Source organism: Monopterus albus, unplaced genomic scaffold (assembly GCF_001952655.1).
Source record: "Monopterus albus unplaced genomic scaffold, M_albus_1.0 scaffold72.1, whole genome shotgun sequence".
Lineage (NCBI taxonomy): Eukaryota > Metazoa > Chordata > Actinopteri > Synbranchiformes > Synbranchidae > Monopterus > Monopterus albus.
The window spans coordinates 1,289,250-1,314,181 of record NW_018127952.1 but is presented as its reverse complement, the minus strand read 5'-3'; the positions used below and the strand labels follow the sequence as shown (position 1 = coordinate 1,314,181).

Here is a 24,932-nt window from a genome sequence, read left to right as displayed (position 1 = left end):
TGAATAATTGGCAGGTTTTCACACAAAATTTTACTGCAAGGAAAACATACTGTATGATTTACCCTGTGCTTATGGATGGTGACAAAGTGCTCAAAGTTGTTCTTTGTGATCCATGATGTTATAAAATAGTTGATTTAAACACACTTATTACCAAAATGTATTTTTTGACTCAAATTAGCTTATACCAAACAACGAGTCTCTTTTATGCAATCAAGTGTTCTGAACAACAGAGTCCAAGTAAAATAAGGTAAGGCTAAACAAAATATAAACAAAAACAAAGTAAACAAAAACTGACTGAACAACAGAATCTAAATAATTTTACTCAAGTCCATTGATGGCAATTATAAACTTTCTCAGTAGACAATGTGCGGATTAGTGGCAGAAATAGAAAACTTCCTCACCTTAACAGAGATGAATGAGAGGAACGTACCTGTGCTGCACTGAGAAGATGAGTTCGGTAAATCGAAACCACCTCCCTGTGCTGCCTCTCAGCATCCTTATTGAGCAGAAGGGAGGGGAAAAGGTCACAAAGATAACACGGTGGTTATTGCTTCCATGTCTACAAAAGCAGATCAGCATGGGCAGAGCCAAAAGATGGCCAGGGGTGGCACCACTGGCCACACAGAAAACGAGACAGAATAAAGGCGTACCAATCCCGCCTCAAAAAGGCAAGGCAGTGTCTAAGGGGCTATAGTTTCTACATGTATTTTAAATGTGCCACCCCTCTCTGAGTCTGTGCCCCATCCAAAATGTTCTAGATCTGCCCCTGCTGATCAGCGCTGAAAAACCTGAAGTTATGCAGTCACTGAAATCTAGTTCCATATTGTGCAACATCTTCCAGCTACAACTAAAATGTTTGGATAAGACCAGCACCCAGAGCTTTTGTAAATGTAGCTACATGCTACATGCAAGAAGTGGAGAGTAACATTCCACTACAGCAATGGAGATGTTGAATTCTTATTTTCATATCTACTCGCCAAGTAAAAGGGGTACACAGTACCATCACATTCATACTGCACATCGGCATTTGTTTTGTTCTATGAACCTACCACATAACACAACAGATAATATAACAGAAGTTAGTGCACTCTTTATCTAAAAGGAGATTCAGAATTGTGAAGGTAAAGTGTTGCTGGATTAACTTTGCCAAGAAAACTTGCGTAAAAATATAAAACTGAAGATCATATTAACTCCTACAGTTATTTTTCAGCCATTTACTGACAGAAAGGCCATTACTGTACCTTCAGAATTTTCTGGAAAGAATATTTTAATATGTTGTGTGTGTGTGTGTGTATACTCACAGCCAGCTGCTGCTGTAGGCCCTTTATCTGGACTTGAAGTGTGTCGATGTGCTGTGTCTGTCTCTTACTGGGCGCACTGTATGCCAGGTGGGACAGACCATTCAGTGCCTGCTTCAATCGCTCAACATCTGTCAGCAACTCTGTGATCTGAGACAGAGTATTGCAGAAGTATTAACAATGTTCACACATTTTCATTACTTTATCAACTACATAACAATACTGAACAAAGAATCTTATCTCTAGAAATGTCTGAAATACACGCTGCAGGTTCTCTTTCATTAGACTCAAAACACACCAATATTCACATTTGAGCCACAGTCAAACACACATAATGCCTGGACCATTACTCTGCACTGAAAGGTCTGTTAAGAATTCTATTATAATGTCAAACTGTATAACCTTCTTGTCTTTGGCTTCAGTTTGCTGCGCTGACGTCCGAATCCTCCTCTGCAGATCACAGATGGTGCTGAGTGACTCATCATATCTACCTTTCAACTCTCTAATTTCTCTTTCAATGGCGTGCCCCTTCTCCTGGACAGCTTCCATCTCCGTCCTGGCCTTACTCTCACCCTCCCTTGCTCGTGCAGCCTCCTGATGGGCCACTTCACACTCTTCTGCTAAGCTCAGCAGCTTATTGCTCAGGTTGCCAACCTTGTCCTCCAGCTCCTGCTTCTCCTTCTTCAGCTGGTTCATTTGGTCTTCCTTACAGCGAATTTCCTCAAGAGCCTGTGTGGCTTGAAGGAGCTCAGACTGCAGGGCAGATACATCTTCAGCCCTCTGTGCACTGTTCTCCTCCTCTTCATGGAGGGCCATTTGAAGCTTTGCAACTTCAGCCTCCAGGGCTTCTTTTTCCTTGACGTGTTGCTGGAGCAGAGAGGCCTGATCACTGCTGCATTCCTGAATTTCCTTCTGCAGGGCACAAACCTTCTGGGCCTCCTCCTGCTGAGCCTCTCTTGCTTTCTTGCAATCAGCCTGGGCTTGCTGCATGGCATCATGGAGGGCTTGAAGCTCAATGTCATATGTTGCTATCCGAGTCAGCTCTGATTTCAGGCGCTCCTGCAGATTTTGGATCTGAGTGTTGCAGAGGGCGTTCTGGTCTTGAAGTTCAGCTTTCTGAAGTGTAATCTCTTTGTTCTGCTGCTCTAAGTTGACCGACTCCTGAGTCAGTTCCTCAACACGAGCCTTAAGCTCTTTCTCCACTTCCTTGTGCTTTTCACTGGTAACCAGTGTGGTGCTCAATCTCTGTTGAACAGATTCAATCTTGAGTTGTAGTTTCTCTCTCTCCTGTTTAATGCTTTCACTGGCAGATTTCTCTTTGTTATACTTATCTTCCATTTCCAGCATCTTCATTGTCAACTCCTTTACCTGGGCGCTGTGAGTGTGTTCCTTCTCCTCAGCCGCTGTCAGGGGGATAAACTTGGACTGAATAGCGTCCTGTATAGTATCAAGTTCTTGCTTCTGGGCCTGTAACTCTTGAGTAAGCTTTACTGTTTCCTCCTGGGCCAACGTATACATTGCTGACATTTCTTTAGCTCTGTTCTCTGCCTCATGCACAACAGCATTCAGTTTGTCTATGAAAGCTTTGTGGTCTTTTATGCTTACATAGTCATTTTTCTTCTCCAACAGAACTTTTTCCAGTTCTTCTTTCAACTTAACATTTCCTTCTTTCACATTCTTCAGTTCTTCTCCACTTTCCTCTTCCTTGGTCTTCAACTTCAACATCTCAGCTTTAACACTCTCTAAGGTGGAACTTAATTCCATCTTCACTTGCTCGTGCTGCTGTCTAGGAACATACTCTCCATCCAAGCTCTGTTTCAGTGTCTGGTTCTCTGTGGTCAGTTGTACAAATTCTTTATCTCTGTCTTCACCTCTCTTCTGCAGTAGCTCAAGCTTCTTCATCAGGTTGACGTTCTGAGACCTCAGAGCATCCGTTTCGTGCTCGTGTCTCTCGCTGGCACTTTGGAGACTGCTTATACTCTCCTGCAGCTTGGCTTTCTCGGTTTGAAGCTGCTGGACTTGTGCCTCTGCTTTTCCATTATGTTCACTGGCTTCCACTAGTTTGTCCTCCAGCTCCTCCAAAGCCGTTACCATGTTCTTCTGTGCCTCCTTGTGGTCCTTTATGGGTATAAAGTCAATTTCAATCCTGCTGTTGAGCTCATCCAGCTGCTCTCGCAGTATATCTCTTTCCTCCTCACCCCGCTCAACCTCATGAATCAGAGCCTGGCTTTTGGAAGTCACATCCACAAGTTTCCTTTTGAGCGAAGCATTTTGCTCTTCAAGAGCTGCCCGTACCCTTTGCTGCTCCTCAGCAGACACCGCCCCTGATCCTCCTTGGGATGACGGACTGTCCAGCTTTCGATGGAGTTCTGCCACCTCCTCCAGCACACGATCATAGTCTTCCCTCAGCTCAGCAAGCTGTCGTTCCTTCTCGTCAACAGCATTGGTCAGCAGGTTTTTCATGTTATCAAACTTCTCAGCTGGTACTGTGTTGATATGCTTAGTCTGGGCCTCTTTCAACTGTGTCTGCATTTCTAAAAGGGTTTCTGCAAGTTCATCTCGTTCTGTTGTCAGACTTCGCAGCTCTTGGTTCATCTTTTCGGCCTCTGCTGCAAGCTGGCTTTCACTGGACTTGTACTCCTCCAAGGCCTTCTCACTCTGTTTGAGCCGGTTACGAACACGACCCACTTCAGCTGAAGCACCTTCATACTTGGCCTTGATATCCTGGAGCTGGGCACGCAGTTCTTCTGTTGCCTGTCCTCCTATGTGCTCCTTAACAGCGACTACATGGGCTTGCAGCTGTTTGACCTTACACTCAGAGTCCAGCATCCTCTTCTGGACATCCCCCAAGGCATCCTCAAGAGTCTGAACCTGCCGGTCAGCCTGTTTCTGCATGGTGTCTTTACTCTGAGCCAGTTCTTGGCACTCTCGGTTTTTACGGCTCAGGGCAGACTGAAGCCGTGCTGTCTCCTCTTCTGCTGCCTGTTGTCTTCTCTTGGCTGTCTCAACTTCACGTCGCAGTGCATCCAGTTCACCAGAAACATCCCATATTACATTTGGCTGACTCTTCTCTGGAGGTCTGGACAGTGAACGGGACACAGCAGAATTCTGGAGCATTTGTAGAGAAAGAGATATATGTATATGTATATATATATATATTTACAGTAGTGATACAAATACACACCAAATTTGACAAAAGTATTATTATTTGTCCATTTACTAGAAAACCAACCACTTTATTTGAAAGTACAGAACAGATTGCTTTGCAATACATTTATGTCTTCCCTTTTAATTTTAAATTTGTCAGTACAGACCAATTCTCACAGATGGTAGAGTCATAATTATTTTGCTAATTGTTGACACAAACTACTTGGATACAAACTAAAGCACTAAAAATGTATTTTAGACATTCGCAAGTCATAAAAAAAAAAACTTACTGCTAAAAAAAAAAAGAAAAGAAAAATAAATACCTGGTCATAATCGAGGCTGTAAGCTTGTTTGACCAAAATGTTTTCTTTGCCTGCAAGACAACAGTGCACAAACATAACATCCAAATCCACTCATACTCTGTTGGTGAAGTTTGAAATACTGGCATCAAATCTTTCTTTATGAATCAAGAAATGGAAGAATGCTAACCTTTGATTACAGACTGCCCAGAGTAGTCGCCCTGTAAGTGCATATAAATACATATAGTCATTACAAAAGGTGGAACTAAAGCTATTCTCTATTTTAACATTATGTAGCATGTTTTAGCATACTGTAATGTTCATTTATTATGTATTTTCTTAAAGTAGATACACTGACTTGCTATTTTATTAGCAAAACCAATCCTCATTTATATAAAATGGGAGGGCAAAACAATATAAACCCCATCAGTATGACATTATACAGAACACCACCATAAACTACATCCTTCAAAATGATCATAAAGTTGAATCAGTGCTTCTCTAAAACAATTTCAACCAAAACAATATTATCATCTAGATGAAGACAAGACTGTTTTAGCTAGGTGTACCTAATAAACTGGCAAATAAGTATCAGTTATATTAAAGAAAAACTTCACCTGAGACTTCACGTATGAATGAGGAAATCTCAGGGCAACAAAATATAAATCACAGCTTGAGAACCACTTATTACCAAATGCGCTGTATATATTAAAGTCTGCAAACAAATTTAAAAATATTAATTGCACTGTTTTCCCTGAAGATTACAGCCTCAGTGTAGAAATATGATGTATAGTCACTGACCAAAATACTCCGGAACTGGACCTTGACAGTCTCTGGGCCTCGTGTCCCTTCCTCTCTTTCCTTGGCACTAAGTGACACCCTCACCTGCTCCTTATGATTCAACAATAAGAAAGTAAAAGCGCAAATGAAGCAAGAGTAACCAGAAGGGTTCCGACGAAAAACTAGAGTTACTGCTTTGCGGGTGTATGCCTCTGCTGACCAGTCAAATTCATGGGTATGGGACAGAAGCGAGGTCACTGACCTTCACCTTTGACCACCAAAATCTAATTAATTCATTCTTGAGTCCAAGTGGACATTTGTGCCAAATTTGAAGGAATTCCCTCAAGGTGTTCCTGAGATACCGTGTTCAGAAGAATCGTACCAACTTGCATATGGATGAGCAGAGAACCTGAAAACATAATGCCTCCGGATGCAGCTTTTGCTGGAGCAGAGCAGAGGCATAATAAAAAGTGAATGAAGGGAAATCTTTGTAGCACTTATAAAAGGAATGCAAACCTTTACTATTCAAAAACACATTTAGATTTTATACAGATCAATTTACTTTATACATTGTTTTGGTCTTTTAAAACATTTATACCAGATATCTACTAAATTATTCAGTGCTCTATGCGTTTTGTCGCTCCTGCTACTGCTACATAGTTTAAAAAGCTATAACAGTGTCAGAGGCTTATTAAAGACATTTGGAGCAAAACTGTCCTTTGAAGTGCTGAAAATACAGAATAGCAAGGAAGAGGATTATAACTAATGTCAGAGCTCTCAGGGGAGCAGAGTCATGGATGCATGGAGATGTTCACAAATCATATTTTTCTCAAAGGCAAAGACAACTTTAGATCTGCAGGCTTAATGAGAGAGTAGTTCTTTGATGGCAACACCACAATACCATCATTTCACTTTATATTTTTGACAAAAACGTAACCTTTAATTTGCAGTTTATATTCAGTTGCAGCCTTCATACTTTTGTGCAGGTTAAGCAACAGTTAAATATTTGCTTTGGTCTTCCAAATGTCACTGTGCGCATTAATCACACAGCAGCCTCAAGAACATATAAGAGAACACATCATACCTTGTTTACATTAACACAGACATTTGTGGGACTGATAGTTTTCACTTATTTGTCTTTCTTTTCATCAACATTCAAGACAGTGGAACCCACTTTTTTTAAACTCCATCAATATCCTTGTAAGACTTTCCTAATCGTTCATGTGCTCCTATATTAAGGGTCCAGATGTATAACTTCAGACTGTTTCCACACTGCACTCATGACTGCCATCATTATGTAGCTTTACTTGGTTTAGTGTACAGTATAATACCACTTTGAGCACAGTGTGGATGCAGTTTAAGATTCTTACAAATCAATTTAAGAAGTAAAATTACTGAGAAAATTATGTACAAGGTCCACCATGTCCAAGATAATTTGTTTCATACCTCTTTTTGAGTGTCTTCTAACCCCCTTAAATTTTTCACTCTTTGTTATATTGCAGCCATATGCTAAAATCATTTAAGTTCATTTTTTTCCTCATTAATGTACACACAGCACCCCATATTGACAGAAAAACACAGAATGTTTGACATTTTTGCAGATTTATTAAAAAAGAAAAACTGAAATATCACATGGTCATAAGTATTCAGGATCCCCAAATGCAGGTGTGAAAAACTTGTTGCATCATTCCCAAACAGACTCATGGCTGTATTAGCTCAAAAGGCTGCTTCTACTAAATACTGAACAAAGGGTCTGAATACTTATGACTGGGGTGCTGTGTGTACATTAATGAGGAAAAAAATGAACTTAAATGATTTTAGCATATGGCTGCAATATAACAAAGAGGGAAAAATTTAAGGGGGTCTGAATACTTTCCGTACCCACTGTGTATTATCTCTCAAAGAAATTCATTAATCTGCTCTACCTCCTGTGGAACAAACACCCTTGTTTGAAAATTTAAGGCTACATATTCAATTAATTATCTTCACAGAAACAGACTATGATATTAGGTCAAAAGAGCACTATACTGCTCTGCTATACAGGATGAAACTGTGAACAGGTCTGACTTCCTCTGTTAATCATCTTTTTCCAAATAATTCTTCAGAGGATGTAGTAACACAGTAACAAGTCGTTAGCAAAAGTTGAAACACCTGTAAGAACTGTTAGCATCAGCTGTTAAGGCTTCATTTACTTCCAATGCTGCGGAAAAATGTAAGCTAACCTATTACTTGATTCCTGAAAAAGGCTTGTTTTCTATGACATTTAAACAGTTTAGCTAGCAGTAAAGAAGCAGTTTGTTTGAAGAGCTTTACTGTACTGTGTTGCATTACCTCTATAGCTCTTGCTGTGATGATGTACCGTTTACCTGTGTGAGCTGTTGCTGTAGCATGTTGACCTTATCTAACAGGGCTCTTTGTTCCTGGTGGTACTTCCTTAGACTTTCCTGCAAGTTCTCGTTCTGCCTCTCCAGGTCCTAAAACGCATGCGCACACAAAGTGTACAGTTAACAAACTTAAACCTACAGAACCTGTTTTCTGAGGGCACTCTGAACACTGACATATCACTGTAATTTGATAGGGCAAACAATTATATAATTACAGTGCACATCCAGTACAGAGCAATGTTAGCTTTCATGGAGATGTGCTTCTTTTCATTTGCTGATTATTAAGCTCACTCACAAAGCTCTGGTTTTCCTCTACTGAGGTCTCAACCAACTCCTGAGGGGATTATCTGCCTCTGCTACCAAATGCTACACTATGTTTATCAGTCACTTTCTGTCTATCTGCTGTTTGGTGCTGTGGGTTTTTAGAACTGCCTTGTGTGGCTGAAAAGTACACTATGAAAGTGGTGAGAGTGTAATAAACAGTACAGGTATACAATGGGCAGCTAAACAATGAGTTGCAACGTGCTATAATTCTCTGTAGGTTCATCACTACAAGCAAACCATTTACCTTTCATGGCCATATTATTTTAAAGAATAGATTTAAAATATAGACTAGAGGTGCTTTAAACTAATCAAAACCCAGTTACTGTAAGAAAAACACCATCACTTGGTGGATACAGATGTCTCTAATGGTTTTAAATGTGAATGCACCAACATTCTTTAAAAGCCATGAATTTTGCTTATGGGTAGTAATGAAGCAAAGTTAACATGTGTGTGTATGGACTAGGGAGGCTGAAGTTGAACAACACTTACATGTATGAGCTGATCCCTTTTGTTAGCCTCAGCTGCCTCTGATCTCTCCACTGAATACTGAGAATGAAACAAAATGTTCTTACAACCATGTTTTGAGGTTATATATATATATGGACATAGAAAGCGAATGCAACACCTGTCACTAATGATCACTAGATGGCAGTCATGTACAATTGAGCAGCAGAGAGTACCTTGCAGGTTCAGAAAGATGAGAAGGTTGTTTTACCCATTACTATACTAAGAAACATTTTTTGAAATGTGCAACAGCTGGCTGAGTGCACAGATTCTTGAGGGACTGTGGAAATAAAATGGCTACACAAATGTCATTTAATTGCAATTTCCATTATGCTACATGTACAATGAAGGTCCTCTAAATCAGCGTGGAGAACAATGGCTGCTCCTCACTAAGGGTTAGGCTTAATGGATAAGTTCAGTGCTGCAGGATTACCTGTCGCTTCCAGTGTTCCATCCTTGCAGCTTCTTTATATGCAAAAAAAGCAGAAAACAGCAAGTTCAGATATAACTTTTCTTCCCATATGTTGTTGAGATTTGAACAGTGTTCCTTGAAAAACATGTTCAAGGAAAGGAATCACAAAAGAAAGACACAAGCAAATACAAACAGATGAAAGAAATATGGAATAAGGAAATAACTGTGTAAACAAGACTATGGCTAAATATGTGTTGATAAAGACTTGACTGGTTAGCAAACGCAAACCCATACATTTAGGAGGCATGATATTTACATTCTGCGATGAAAATAATTCTAGGTTCTATAGCAAATTGACAACATTGTGGAAATGCTAACAGACTAAATGCAAAGCAGCACCTTTCACCTTTGAAAACTGTATGTACAGTATTTGATCTTTTTAAAACAACTGGTGAGGTGAAGTTTAAGATTCTCAGCTTGCAGTGGATTTATCAGCACCACCTACTACAGTTGCATGTATCAGACACAAGGTGAAATTTCAGAAACCATCTTTCTCTTTTTTGGTCTGGTCAATCATTGTTGCTATCAAACTGCCCTGTATTTATCCCAAACAAATGGCCAATTGATTCTTTTATGTTCAGTCACTAGAGATGTTTTACAGTCTGACCTCTGGTGGCTTTGTCAAGGTAACTTCTGATCATCACAGCCAGCTCGGTGTTCTTGCTGAGGCGAGCGTAGTGAAATGCATCGTGACCCAAGCCATCAACTGCCTTCACATCAGCGCCGCTTTTCAACAACACCTCCACTGCATCCTTACAGCCAAACTCACAGCCCAGAATCAGCACTGTCCTGAGGGGGTCAACAATGACAGTTCATGCACACTCTAGCTATCTAAAAATAGTGCAACTAAATATAAGGCAAAAACAACATTTCACCCTGGATTTTGTTCAACTAATTCTAAATAACTCAGTGCTACACCATCTAACCTCCAGAAACGTGATATTTTTAGCCCTAACAAAGACAAACACCATAAGGGGTGATGTTACTTACTTGTTTTGTTTGTCCCGAACGGTGATATCAGCCCCTTGCTCCAGCAGCTGCTGACAGATTTGTGGATGACACATCTGGGTTGCCAGCACCAGAGGTGTCCTGCCATCCTGAAAACAAAACAAAACAAAAACAAAAAACAAACACATACACATGAATACATGCATCTGCACTCCTCCACAAAAAACACACAGGTGTATAACATCTGATCCAATCCAAAGAATCATTCTGTCCCTCACCTCAGAGCAAAAATGGCTTTGAGTGATCCACTCATTCACATGGACTAAATTAAGATTTAATAAACATGATTCTTTTGTACGGCTCTGACTGTACAGGTATGCCAATGACTGCCACTGTCAAAGTAACTGCATTTAAGAAGTAATCAGATTGATAAGATTTTCTACAATTATAACCAGACACAAGAAAAAAATTATCTTGGAAGAGACCACTACAACACACTGTGTAAAATGAAGTGTAGTATTAATTCTCACAAAATCAGGGGCATTCACAGAAGCCCCGCTGTCACAGAGAAGCTTCACACTGGAGGGGCAGCCTGCCATGACTGTGGAAAAGAAGAAATGAGAGGCACATGTATGTCAACTTAACTCTAGTGTAGCATGGACCTGGGTTTATAAGTTATCTAAACAAATGCTACCGTTGAAATAAGACAGCCCCTTTTCCATCATTAGATTGGATTTTTTTTATTTTTTTTACCATGTTTAGTATGGTAGATGTTAACATTCATGTGAGCAGAGCTGGAAAAAGTACTCAGACCTTTTACTTAACTAAAAGTAGAAATAAAATGGTATAAAAAATAGTTCCAAATGAAATTCCTGCATTCTAAATGTTACTTAAGTAAAAGTGCAACAGTATTAGCATCAAAACATACTACTAAAAATATAAGTACTCATTATGCAGAATGGCACATTTAACATGAATGTACACCGTGTTATTGGATTATATTACTGGGGCATCATTGTGCACATCACATTTAATGTGGTAGTTTGTAAATTTTCCACTAGAGTTCAATAAAACCTTATGATTATACTGTAATTTTGTATTAATCTGGTTCTGAAAAGTAACTGGCATGTGAAGTTCTAAAATAAATGTAGTGGAGTAAAAAGTAAAACAACTGCCTCTAAAATGTCGTGTCAAAGTATGAAGTAGCACAAAATGTAAATACTCAAGTAAAGTACAGATATCTCAAAACTGCACTTAAGTACAGTAAATGTAGTGGATGCACTATTGAGTCAATGAAAAATAGCTATTTCCAAAAGAACAGAATGGAGTAGAATAGAGTAGAGTAAGAACTGAAGGAGAGTCAACACTATACTATAGTAGAATAAAGTTGGTGCTAGAGGAAAGTAGAAAAGAGTCAGTTTTAAAGTAGTTTAGAGTAGAGTACTGGTATGTACTGAAGTCAAGTCAATACTATTGTATGTAGAGTGATGTAGAGTCACTACTATGGCAGTCAGTCACTACTAGAATCGAGATAGTACTAGACTCAGACTAGTATCAGAATGAGAGTAGGGTCCAAACAGTACTAGAGCAGAGTCAGTAAGTACTAGAGTCTTACTAGCATCATGTAGAGCTGTTCTTCCTTGCAGGTCCACATTTCCAACTGGACAGTTGTGCTGTAAAATAAACAAATACAGGTTGGCACAATAAGATTCAATGACTTCAGATGATTTTACTGATACTGATACTGAATCCCTCTAGTCTAAAAACAGACCTGTAACATAATTAAGTGCAATATTTGTACAAAACTACAAGTCCCACTTTAGAAAATTCTCTCCAACAACATTTCTCACTACCATTAAGTACAGTAGTTAAAAATTTAAATGATAAAAAAAAAAACATTCAGAAATGATTAATTAGTGAGATTTTAGCAAAGATGATGATGGCCTAGTGTTTAAAGAAAATTAGTAATTTATTGACCATGTGTGACAGCACAGTGCCATCATTCAAAGCACTAATCATTCAAGGCATCAATCTCAATTTCTGCAATCCAATAAAATAATGAAGTTGCTTAATATGATGCTGTTAAGTCACTAACAAACAGTGCTAATCGTTACCGCTCTGGATTTTAGCCTAGGTAGCTAACTCAATGGGTCAAATATTTCAAAATTATTCACTTTTTTTTTTTTTTTTTTTTTTTAAGTGAAAAAGGAAGTCAGTTTTTGACCTGAGCTTGGATTTTCACTAATAATTCAAAGCCAAAAGAACTAAAACGTAACAAAACAGTCAAGTTGATGCGGAACAGACAGCATAATTTAGAAGGATGTTCCAGTTCGGCTTTTACTTCAGCAGAAAAAAGACGACTGGTTACCTTACCTTAAATCTACTTCTGGTGGTAAGTAGTTAGTTATTTTAAATGAATGGCTTCATTATGTTTCATTATTAAAGTTATGTAATAAAATGTCTCAAAATCATTTATTTCCACTGGTTGGCAGTGGAACCTGAAAGACAACAGCAGGCAAGTCATATTAGGCTAAATGGTGCTGTGCTGAAATGCTCTGACATCTCTACACAGTCGGTCAGCTGGTTGGACACTGGTGACTATAGCACTGTGCTGATGAGGGCCTGTGATGAAAGCCTTGAGGACTTAAAGTCAACAGGGGTCTGATGTTGCTGGGTAAGCTTGTCACTGAGCTCTGGCCCCTCACTATAAAAACCCAAGTCTCTCTAGCAACAAGGGCCAAAAATTAGCAGCATGCTCAAATGACACAGTGAAGGGGGATGGGAGCTGGGGAGGCAGAGTGGCAATGGGAGCTGATGGTTGAGCATAGTGGGGGGATATCGTGTACCTTGAGGGTTTGAGCTGATGAGGAAGATAGTGCTGGTGTCCAGCTGCTATGTCTGGTGTGATGACGGCACCAAGAACGGACGCCAGGTTTGCAGTGGGGAAGGCTTATCAACACCACTGACGGCCCCCTACCAACAGCTGCAACCTCTGTTAGATTACTGCCATGTGTGAGATAGGGGCAGGGGGAGGGCTACAGTACTATTAGACCACAATACTGCAGGGTTATCCCCCTCATTGTAAACACATAAATCCTCGAGTGGGCACGGTGACTCAACAGGGCCTACTGTTGACTGACACAAACTGGACTCAGCTGCCAGAGCTGTTTGGCAAAAATTATTTAAAGGAGCTGAAAGGGACGCTGCTTTGACTGCCAGTGGCTGAGAAGGTGCTCTGTGGGACATCCAGTAGTATGTATAAATATGCAACACAACACCATGAGCAAAAAAACAAAAACAAAATGACAAAAAACTGCACACAGACCTAAAATGCAAAGAACTACCTAATATTGGTGAGTCAACCATTTTAATGCTGCCCATATTACCGCTGGCACCACCACAAACCAGGCTGTCTCTAGGGTACAGTCTGCTTTCAATGACCTGCAGACCAGGTTTTATCTACAGCTTATTTTTAACTCCAAAAAGACAAAATGTGTGCATTATAAATACTTAGGAATTTGGTTAGACAGCAGTTCATAAAGCTCTTGTCAAACATCTAGGTCAATAATAAAACTTTCAAATTGGATTCTTATACTGTAATAAAGCTCGTTTCTCCCTTAAAAAAAAACACAAAAACATGATACAGTCTACTATACTGGATAATGGATATGTGCTGTATGGTCATGTTGCTGCCACCTCTCTTACAACTACTGCTGTCTACCACAGTGCCATTTGCTTCATTACATAAGATCACTACTGCACTCATCACTGTGAGCTATACAAAAAGGGCGCCTGATCATCACTGCCATCCAGAAGACATCAGCATACCTGCGTCTTCATCTACGTGGCCTTGCTATCTAATAGGCCACTTTAGGATCTTACCGACCTTGTTACAGATTCCACTGTCCTCTACCCACTTTGGATTAGGTATTAAGGTACCAAATCAAGTTCCAGGAACTTGTTCAACAGCTATTTGATAAACTGCTCACACAGTCGCCGTTACTGGCTGATTTTGTTGCAAGCATGATTAACTCAGCTCTGTGCGTGAGAAGCACAAACTGTAAACTGTGACAGGCACAGAGAAAAATACAGTGGAAAAGCAGATGAACGACATACCCGTAATCAAGTTCGGCTTGTTTACAGGTATGGGAAGCTCCAGGCTACGGCTTGTTTAGTTCCTGTGGTGGAAAAGCACTAAAGACTGCCAAGACATTTAACGTCCTTAGTTAAGTACAGAGTTCATGACACTACATCTCAGGAGAGACGGGTTGTAAAAATGTCTCATGCCAACTCTGAACTGGGAAAAACTGGTTCCCAGTACTATTCCTCTTGCTACTGGAATAGGCTGCAACTTGAAGTTAAACACACATGCGAGTGCGCACTCTCTCTCTCTGAGAGACTTTAAGACTTTACCATCTTCTATTTCTAATAATATTTGTGACTGGTTGTGATCTTGTGTAAATGTAATTTGTTCTCAGGTCTCCTTTGCAACAGACATGTTGATGTCAGTAGGATTTTCTTAATTTAATATCAGTCAGGTAAAAATAAAATGGAAGACCACTGCACTTTACCTGCAAGAGTTTCTGCACGCACAGAAAATGTCCATTTCTTGAGGCCAGGTGAAGAGCATTTTTACCTGAAACCAATAAATGCAGCAATTAGAAACCAAAATATATTCACAATCTATATGCATGTATTTTTAGAGCCAAATCCCGAAGTGTGACATTATCACTATACTGTATGTGTGACTCTGCTATTACCACCTACTGTACATGTACCACTGCAGGCCACACATCAAATAGTCAGTCAACGACATTGAGCTTTTGATCGTAATGAGTCGATAAAGACTCAATTAGTAAGTTGCAGCTTGGGATAAAATTATGTTATTAGAACAAAGATTTATGTTATTAGAGTAGATGATTTCATCAGTTACAACAAATCACCAAAACAATTACAAAATACACCAATATCACACAGATTATGACATTTCATATGTGTACCTGATTTTACGTCAAGCCCAGTTTTATACGCACTACCAGTCAATGGGTATGGAAGCACCTTCCCATTCAATTCAGTGGGTAAGTGGGTCCAAACTTTTTACTGGTTGTGTACAAATCAGGACATTTATTCTCCCCAGCTTTGGCCCATCTCTCTGCAGTGTGACAATATTTCTTAGTAGTGCCCTGACCAACTAGTAGGATTCATTAATCCAATGACAAATATTTGCATCCTCACCAGATTTCATATCCAGTTCAGTTTGCTGGGGAGCCCTACCATGTTAGAACAAATACATATTTGAGTACGTTCCCATTATTATACCTGAAAGGGTGGAGTATGAATTAAAAGATTCTATTTTTGCATTGATTCTTTTTGTTGAAATTGCTTTTTTGCAGCAAACTCATTTAAAATATCTAACAGTCTATCCTTACTGACATAATGGAGATGGACAACATATTAGAGACACACCAAAGCATACAAATAGGCTCCAAGGTACTGCTTTCACCCAGCCCAAACTCACCAGTGGCATCAGCCGCAGTGACATCAACATTGTGCCCCAGGAGGAGATTGAGACAGTCTAGGTGTCCTCGTGTTGCAGCCAAATGAAACCTGAGGAACAACAAAAAAAAAAAAAACAAGGAAAGGAAGATAATGTAAGAGATTTAAGACAGATGGTATGAGGCAGAGGGACATGGCAAAGAGCAGACAGCACAGAAAAGTAGCTAAAAACGTGACAGGGTGTGAAAAGAAGAGGGGTGAGGGTGAAACTTAAGGACAAGAGAGGGACTGCAAACAGATGCCTGGCTTCTGGCCAACAGTAAGATCAGCATTCTTCTCAAAGTAAATAAAAACACTTGACTTTTCTGTTATTTTTTTAATTTCTGTGAGGGCACTATCTCAGCCCTATTCAGACTGAATACTCATGTTGATATGGCTAAGAGTTTAAGAATTCTCTTACTATTACACAACACTGAAAATAAAAAGGCTCAGAAAAAAAAACACTAATTTGAGTATCTACATTCCTCTGACAACTGGATAAATGCAATCTGCTAATAAGGAGTACGTTATACAAATGAAAGCACCAGAACAGCTACCTAATGAACCTTGAATTGCATCTTTTGTGGTAAAGCCATTATTCATGTTTAATTACCACAGAGTCTGCATATTGCCTTGTTAACTGCATATCCAATTAACCAGTTTCTGACTGCATGTGTTTGTGAAATGTATTTAATCATCACTTTTGACAAGAAACATTTGTGCCCCTGTCCCAGATTTAACCTACGGCAGCACTGCCGCCAGTAGCCATGGTGGTCTACATAGCATTTGTGTGTAAACCTATCTCAGTCTGTCACCCATCAAGCCACATGAAACCGTTTATACGCTAATGCTGAGGTATCTGCCAAGGAGACAGCTAGGCTGTCACCTCAACACTGGCATGGGTATTAAAAGCAGTGTTGATGGCCAGGAGATGCTAGCTCTCTGGGGAGCTGTGGAGGGTTGTGACCTCTTGGGGCAAACAGCAGACAGGAAGCAGACCAGAGTTATCCAAGTTAGGGGGATATGATTGATGAGATTTGTCAAGTACATGAGCCACTGCACTTTCCAGAAGGTAACTGAAGAAATGAGCAGAGTCAAAAATTGCAAATATTGCAAACAAGGTAATGGGTTAGTTAGATTTCATGACATCTTTGTGATAAGTAAGGAACCAGGAATGTTTTATTTGAAAATCATGTACTTGCAACAACATTAGGACTACATGCAACAGATCAACCACAACTGTGGGAGGCTAATGGTTCTGGCTTTAAGAGAACACATTTAGTCATTTCATATTCACATCTGCTGCTTGGGCAGCTTTCAGGTAGATAGTCTACAGGATACAGCTGCTATTTTTGGAGGAGCAAACAAGAGAGTATATATTGGTAGCTGAACCACATATGATAACGCGAGTCTCTAAAGGCACAACAGACAAAACACTGTGAAGGCTGATGCTTCAAATACTTTGTTGTTCTAATACTGATGAATACGTGTGTATGCTGCATGACAGCTTGACTGTACTGTGTGTAAAGCTCACACTTGACATATAAACTGGATTCTAACCCAGTTTTTAAATCAGGTTTTTCATAAAAACGCATTTCTTTTTTCACCACTATGAACAAGTTGAAATGTTTATTCAGCCTTTTGATTATTTCTGTCAGTCTTAATCATTGCTGCACATTTTTTAAGATGTTATTGCTATTGTTATTTTTAAAAGACACTTGAGCACAAAATTCATTATTGTTAATCCTGACAATGGGCAGGCAGCAGTATCTGCAGTCAGTGCCAGTTTTCATGTTCCAGTGCCGAGTGACCGTCTCAAGTGGTGTGCTGTAATGTGGACCTCTTTTGCTTCTAAGCGCTCACCAGCTAGCTAACTGCGCAACTGCTGGAACAGGTGTGATAGGTGGGCTTACCTCACTGGGAGCCAGCTAATACCACAGCAGAGATATAAACTGTTTACTCAGCTGGAAACCATGATACTACAGTTAGAGCGGAATTCATTAAGTGAACAGTGTAAGGCCAATCCAGGGCACACCAAATTATAAATTGGGGCGGGGGTGTAACAGTTTGTAATTTGTTTCCCCACAGAGGTCCATGATTACAAGGGATTGCCATTTAACATTCCTTTTGCAGAGGCCAGAATGCCATAGACACGTGTGCTGTCTGTGGCCCACCGAGCTATAAGCAGACCTGCTGAGTTACAGTTGTGGTTCACTTGTTTTAGGCAGACTTGGCAAAACCATGACCTTTTTCCCCATAAATATCAGTTAAGATGTTGTATTGATTTTATAGTTACCAAGTTTAGGTCTGTCACCCCTTTTGAGGGACACCAAATGATATGCAAGTAATCAGTTAGCCATCAGTGAGTCAACCTATACAGTCTGTCACTGCAAACTTGGCAGCCATGGTTCTGAATTCAGAGCTGACAAATTATAGCCTCTTCGTATGAGACAGAGCATTTAACAGGTTGTGTATTATTCAGTTTATTTGCATGCATGCATGTATGTATACAATTATACGTCAAATTTAGGAAGAAAACAAAAGTACTCGCTTTTTCAAACAGCTCAATGCATTGTTTTCCAAGACTGGGCCATTGGTATAATTAATAGGACCAAAATAAAGGTTTATACCTGGAATATCTGTGGTACTGGATGGTCAAGATGCAACAGAATTTCTTGCTCATATTTCAGTTAGGTTGGCCTTCTTTTTTTCCCACATTTTGCATTTCTTCTTACTCTATCTTTCTTGTTCAACCGGTTATTCTAATGAAACCTTGTGAACGGTGTAAGCTCACAATGAAACATTTTACCATATAAAACATGGTTCTTCAGCATGTTAGCAGATCCTGAGAGTGGATTATAAATGTATTACTTGGTTTTCCAAGTGTCACAGTGGATGTGACCTGAATTTGCAGGGAGTAATTTCCTGTGGGGACTACATAAACAGCCTCTGGCCAGTGTGGTCAAGACTTTAGTGGCCACAAACATTCTTTTTACCAACTCCCACACTGACCTTTAGTCAGACAGACACTAAAAGGGAAATTTATGGATATAAAAATGAGCACATATTAGCACGCAACTGTAACAGCTTTCATACGCAAGCCAGCTGGGTGACTGTTTAAGGCTGAACTGTACGACTGGGTCATCCTAGCCACAGGGACATTTTGGAGAGGGCAGGACTGTTTTTTTTTGACAGACTTAAGGGGTAAAACTATCTTTGAGTAAACATGACCTAATTGGTTTATCTGGGAAACAGGGTCAGGAATGCGTGGTAGGAAGACCACTGCAATGTTTGGAATTTGTGATGCTCAACATTTTTAGATTTGCACATATTCAAGAATGCATGGTAGGTACTATCAGTCAAGAGAAAACCAACATAAGTGTAAACAAACAAATGTACATTCTGTCCATGCTCCGGTCAAACCTAATATTTTGTTTGAAAGTGTGGGGAGATTCACATCTTGACACATCTTTGGTTATCTACACACAGGACATGGGTGTGTGTGTGTATGTGTGTGTGCGTTTCTGTATAGGTGCATGTCTTTTTGTGGTTGTGTGGACATATTTTAGTTTGATACCACTGCTGTGAGGGTTTTTTGGCACAGCTTGAAAGTAGAGATAGACTGATTAATCGGAAATTTGGCGGCCTTGACCGGTGACCAGCCAATCGTTCAAGTTTTCTGATTTTGTGCCGATCAGATTTAGAGGCACGACAGTTCACGTCAAGCACACAGTGGAACAAGACCAAAAGAGTAGCCTGTGCAGGACGTAGCATCTCACTTGCACCTCGAGCAAGATTCCCTCTCATAATTGTACCGGTCATGTGTTCACTCATGTGTTGGAAGCCCCTGGGGAACAAAAAGTACACAGAGCAGCCCACAGAAACAACTTGGAGAATGGAAAACTACATCCAAATTGCCAATAAATAGTACACAATGAAGAAATTACTGGCTACACATGAAATGCATGCATATGTACATGTGGTAAAATGGGAAATACAAACTACACACAATTCAAAAATAATTGTGCTCAGTAGAACTGATGTAACAGACATTCTTCTGTTTCTGTTACCTGTTGCACCTGTTTATATTTGGATAAGTATACATATTGCACTTCATTTTTAAATAGAGATTTATAAAAAATAAAACAAAGAAAGATGGAAATGTAAAACTTTAATAGTGTTTTATTTTTATTACAATAAAATTTTTTATTAAAGATAAGTTACAAAAATGCTTGCATATACTGTCAATTACTGTTCTTAGACAGAAAAAAAATCAGAATCAGCCAAAAATTGAAATTGTTGCATCTCTACTTCAAATACTTCGAAGAGCTGTTTGAGGAATCAAGACTTAGTTTTAAGATTAAGTTTTGAATTAGAATGAGAATGGACATTTATTTGTGTTAAGATTAGGGAAAGGCTAAGGCATGTTTTCACTACTACAATAAGACCAGTATGTGTGTATGCACAAGTGTACTCACGCAGAACGGCCTTCCACATCAAGCTTAGTAGGGATGACACCCTTCTTGCTGAGAACAGCTGCAACCTTGTCCACTTCGCCACGTTCCACTGCCTTCATCAGCCGATCATCATACTTGTTCCAATCTGTGTTCTGACAATAATGGTGAACTATCAGGCAAAAAGTATGTTTGACAGTATTTCCCAAACCAAACAATTAAATATTTTACCAAATTCATACATGTTTTCACAGTAGAATGTGATGCCTATAATGTGTTTGGTTTCCTAATAAATGCAACATTGACAAGCACAAAGGCCATTTCTGACACAAAAACACACATAATGGAAATGTAATGTTCCCTTCGTAGTACATTAATAGAATTAAGTTAATGCAGATTGTGCCAAGAATGTGCTGTACTGCAGTTTCACTAAATCCCGTAGTGAGCGATGGCTACAAAGCATGGGAACAGAACACTCAAGTCTTCTGGGAAGCACATTTAAGTGGGATGCTTTATGCTTGTGGCCAAAAATTAACAGGCAACAATAGCAAGCTTCAAATTATAACCTTAACTAAGATTCAAATGCAAGTAATGTGTATGTGCTACACAGGAGGGTACTGAAATTCTGTACTCATAGCATGCATACATCACTGACAATATGTACAAAATACTGCAGCTATGACAAAATTAATGAGCCACCAAACTGATCCATCCACGACAACTGCGCTATTTGGCTGAAAAAGAGTTCCTTCACTGATTACTACTTTGATAAAGCACAGGTTTCAGGTAATTCATAAGCATAAGAAGAGAAGAAACAGCAACCACAATAATATATTTAGTGAGAAAATGAAAGTACAACCAAGAAATACCTACAAAGTGCATGGAGGTGCATTTCAGCCAGCGGCTCATCTTGGGTGAGTGGAGCTGGCCCTTGCACCGTGCTACTGAAAATGTTGCCACTGTTACGGTTTACAAAAGCAAAAATAGAGAAAAATAAGTGTACAAAAGATCCCTCGGCCACTCCGTGCACTCAACCAGCGAGTGCAACAAAAATAATGGATGAGAAAACAAAACAGTGACAGTCTATGCTGCAGTGGAGGTCCTCTTATGGAAGGCTTAACCTCTGGAGTTTCCCTTCATTTGAGGCCAAGTTGTTTAATTGGCAGGAATTTCTACGGATTCCTGTGTTGCTCATGGGCTTTGCATGCACATTCATAACTGCACAGCAGTTTGTTTGATGGTTAAAGGGAGGAGTAAGAGAGGAGGAAGGAATGGAGGTGGAGAAGCAGAAGGGCCAGCCCTGCCAGCCCTGGGTCCTGCCCTGGCCGGCAACTGCAACTCCTCCTCTGGGGTAAAAGTCAGCTCAGCCTGGCTTCCACACACCTCCCCCAAGTGTCTTCTCCTCTATTCTTGCCTTTATCCTCAAACCCTCTACTTAATTCAGTCTTCTTTTGTCTTGATACCCTTCGTCTTCTTCTAGGAACTCTTTCATAAAGTGGAAAAGTTGCAAGCTCTACTTGTTTGTCAAGCAGTTAAGAGTGTCTCTCTTCTGTGCCTCTTGTCTCAGCTACCAGTGGTCTCCAGCGTCTTCACCCCAACAAATGGCAAGGTCAGTGAGGCTCAGTGGGGTAAATATGTGAGCTCTTCCAGGTTTAAAATATCACCCCCTCCCTGGTAAACAGCGGTGGAGCAGACAGCTCTGCAGACTGGTTACCTCTTTATTTTTTGACCCTCCAACCCATCTGTAGTGACTGATAGGAAGACAACAACTAAGAATACATTCTGGACATGCCTGCACCATGAGTAATGGCTTTAGTGTCAATCACCACTGGCAGCATGAAACAAGGCCAGGCAAAAAGACTTTGCTTATATTGCCACCCCCACCGCACTCCCTGCTTACCTTCATCTGAAAATATTAATGTCAGAAGGGGATTATGGTCTGCACATTTAAAGTGGTCTTGGCACCGACGTTCACAGGACCCTATTGGGCCAAAAGCTGCTGTTAGCCCACCCATTTACAGAGGGTGGTGTGGCTCCAAAGCCCCCTGATCCTAGCTGCATGGTAGCAAGGTTAGATGTCAGCCTTTTACAACCAGCTGTCTGATTGCAGCTATGCTGCCTCTTCACTACTTACAGTAATACTCTCATGGTAAACACAGCAAAAGCTTTTACATCATTAGGTAAAACATCACATGGGAAACAAAACAAGTTAAAACAAACCCCAAAAAGGTACAGAGACAGCAATCTAAGGGGGCAAAAAAGAGGTACAAGGGAACCAGTTTAATTTACACACTGTATCAGCTCCTTTTGGGCTTGTGTTACTGTCTGCTGCCAGACTGGCGTTAACAGACTGGAACTGATATCCACAAACATGCATATAAACCTCCTCCACATGACATGTTATATGAAGAAGAAGGTGTCAACTTACAAAACCTGCTCACCCTAGCATGGAGACAAAGGTGCCAAAATGGCACCTAGCCACATGGCATACAGTGCATCGGTCACGTAAATATATCCCAGGGGTGTGCTGGTGTGTATTTGTTTGGGAATTTGTTTATGTACTAGTTAATAATAGGGCTGTTAGCAAGCTAGAGTTGTCACTGCAGTCACTCACTCAAGGAGAGCTGGTTAATAGCCAAATAGTATGAAATGTTTACGTGAAACTCGATTTTATCAAGTGATATTTGTGCTATCAGATAATATTTTGTTTAAAGTATGTGTGGGTCATAGATATGATGCCCATTTCCTTTTTACTTAGAGAAGTCAAATGACAAACTTGAACCATTTAACTGTGGTGCACCCTTTAAGGCCAGGAAAGATGATGACACATGGTGATACTGCATTACTGCATTTAGTTTCATATCATGACGTTAATATAATGTCAGTGTTACTCCCTGATTTACTTTCATACAGTGGAATGGGGCCCTGCTGAAACACCACCAAGTTCAAGGACTTGAGCGTGTTAGGTTTATTTTTAAACAAATAATCTATTAAACAACATTTAGTTGGAGGTATTTGTAGGGCCAAAAGTTAGAGGAAAACATTTTCCTATTTTATTTTCTTTTGCAAAAGGTACACACTGATTTTTCAAATTTAAAATTTTATGTTGACAAGCTTTTATTTTTGCAGCTTTAATTATGTAAAAAAAACTTTTTTTATAATCTAAATAGTGTACACAGTAAGACAGAAACAAGTCTACAGCCATGCTCGTGGCTTACAGTATATGTTTAGCAAAAACAGTATGATAATGTTAGATTATGTTAATGGATTACCAAGCAATTAAAGCTGTTCAAATCAGAGAAGTAAACAAATATTTGTAAAATACTTACATTTGTGCACAAAAACAAACAAACTGGCTTGGACTAGCAGCTTACTAGCCGACTGCAGCTCGACTACTGAACACATGTACATTTTGATGTTGATGCTGAAGTGATATTCACCCAGCTGTGTGTAAATGAAGCAAACACATTACATAAGCTTTCTATTTTAACACAGTGACCATGGGGACAACACCACCTGAAACAGGATGAACCTGTCCATACAAATTATTCTGGGTGTCTGTTAATACTTCCGTTAGAGTCCCTTGCCATGTTTTTTATCACTTTCTACAAGCTGTAATTCTTTCAAACACCTCAGTTTCCTGCCTCTCTCAGCCCCTGGCCAGACTAATGGGTCTCTAGTGTCTTCACAGATGAAATCACCAGCAGGAAATATCTAACCAGTCATCTGATATCAGACTGAAATCAAGACCAAAACATAAAGCTAAACGTCAGTCTGTTAAGTGATAGTCATGTCCAATGCCAAACTACAGTTAATGATGTGGTTTCACAAGATGATGACTAGGGGATGAGGTTGATCATAGAAGATGTCAGTGAAGAGACATTATGTCATGAAATAAAAACCTTTGACATTTCATAGGCAGAGTAGATAGGCAATTTGAAAGTGCAGACCTTTGCAGTAATTTGTTTATGCCTCCCTGGCGACAGCTGTGGCTGGAGGCATTATGTTTTGAGGTCGTCTGTCTATTCGTCTGTCCATTTTTCATGAACTCGATATCTCAAGAACGTCTTGAGGGAATTTGTTCAAATTTGGCACAAGCATCCACTTGGGCGCAGGGATGAACTGATTAGATTGTGATCTAAGGTCAAGCTTGCTGTGTCTTCATGTCCATCCATTTCTGTGAACTTGACTATTTGGCAGAGGCAAATATTCACAAGGTGGTAATTCATTCCTGTAGTGTTTTAGATTATGAGACAAAAATTATTTAAGTATAAGAGAAAAAGAAATGTTCCACTTTCTTACTCAAGTTACCTGGAGGACAGGTTCAGATTTTCAGATGTCAGGGTAAGAAGCCTATCTTTACATAAGACTTAGTAAAAAGTGGTATTAGAATGAATTTCATACTAAAAAGTAACTCGAATTGTTGAAGACTCATATTACCTCAAGAAATCCTCAAGAGAACACAGAAAAACAAGATTACATTCCCTCCCCCAAATGTTTATGTTGTAGTCACACTTGGAAGAGATCATTTTAGGGTAAGATGGATGGGGAGGATGATTACAGCAACCCATAACTCAACAATGTTAACTGTATTAACACAGATTTGGTTCATCTGGTGAGAAAATACATGAAAAGCATGTTATTACTGTCCAATCTGGACATCATTACAGTCAGAAGGATTAATCCCCTGGGAACTTTGAATGTATAAAATTCTGCAGCAATCCATCCAGTAATTGTTGAGATAGACTGTACTGTTGCAGATGTTAGAAATCGATCTGAAGCTGTCT

The 24,932-nt window shown here is 39.7% G+C and overlaps 1 protein-coding gene across 1 annotated transcript in view; it reads right to left on the bottom strand.

Moving 5' to 3' along the window:
* uacab (uveal autoantigen with coiled-coil domains and ankyrin repeats b) overlaps positions 1-24,932 on the bottom strand; it is a 41,818-nt gene that overhangs the window by 1,891 nt on the left and 14,995 nt on the right. Inside the window, exons 2-18 of the mRNA XM_020605725.1 lie at positions 20,170-20,300; positions 15,675-15,763; positions 14,728-14,792; positions 11,772-11,829; positions 10,687-10,757; positions 10,199-10,305; positions 9,816-9,997; positions 9,170-9,201; positions 8,722-8,778; positions 7,871-7,998; positions 6,971-6,995; positions 5,546-5,635; positions 4,935-4,965; positions 4,769-4,818; positions 1,701-4,406; positions 1,302-1,448; positions 431-496 (exon numbers count right to left, since the gene is read on the bottom strand). Of these exons, the coding sequence (XP_020461381.1) occupies positions 431-496; positions 1,302-1,448; positions 1,701-4,406; positions 4,769-4,818; positions 4,935-4,965; positions 5,546-5,635; positions 6,971-6,995; positions 7,871-7,998; positions 8,722-8,778; positions 9,170-9,201; positions 9,816-9,997; positions 10,199-10,305; positions 10,687-10,757; positions 11,772-11,829; positions 14,728-14,792; positions 15,675-15,763; positions 20,170-20,300 (4,035 nt within the window). The remainder of the gene's footprint in view (positions 1-430; positions 497-1,301; positions 1,449-1,700; positions 4,407-4,768; positions 4,819-4,934; positions 4,966-5,545; positions 5,636-6,970; positions 6,996-7,870; positions 7,999-8,721; positions 8,779-9,169; positions 9,202-9,815; positions 9,998-10,198; positions 10,306-10,686; positions 10,758-11,771; positions 11,830-14,727; positions 14,793-15,674; positions 15,764-20,169; positions 20,301-24,932) is intronic.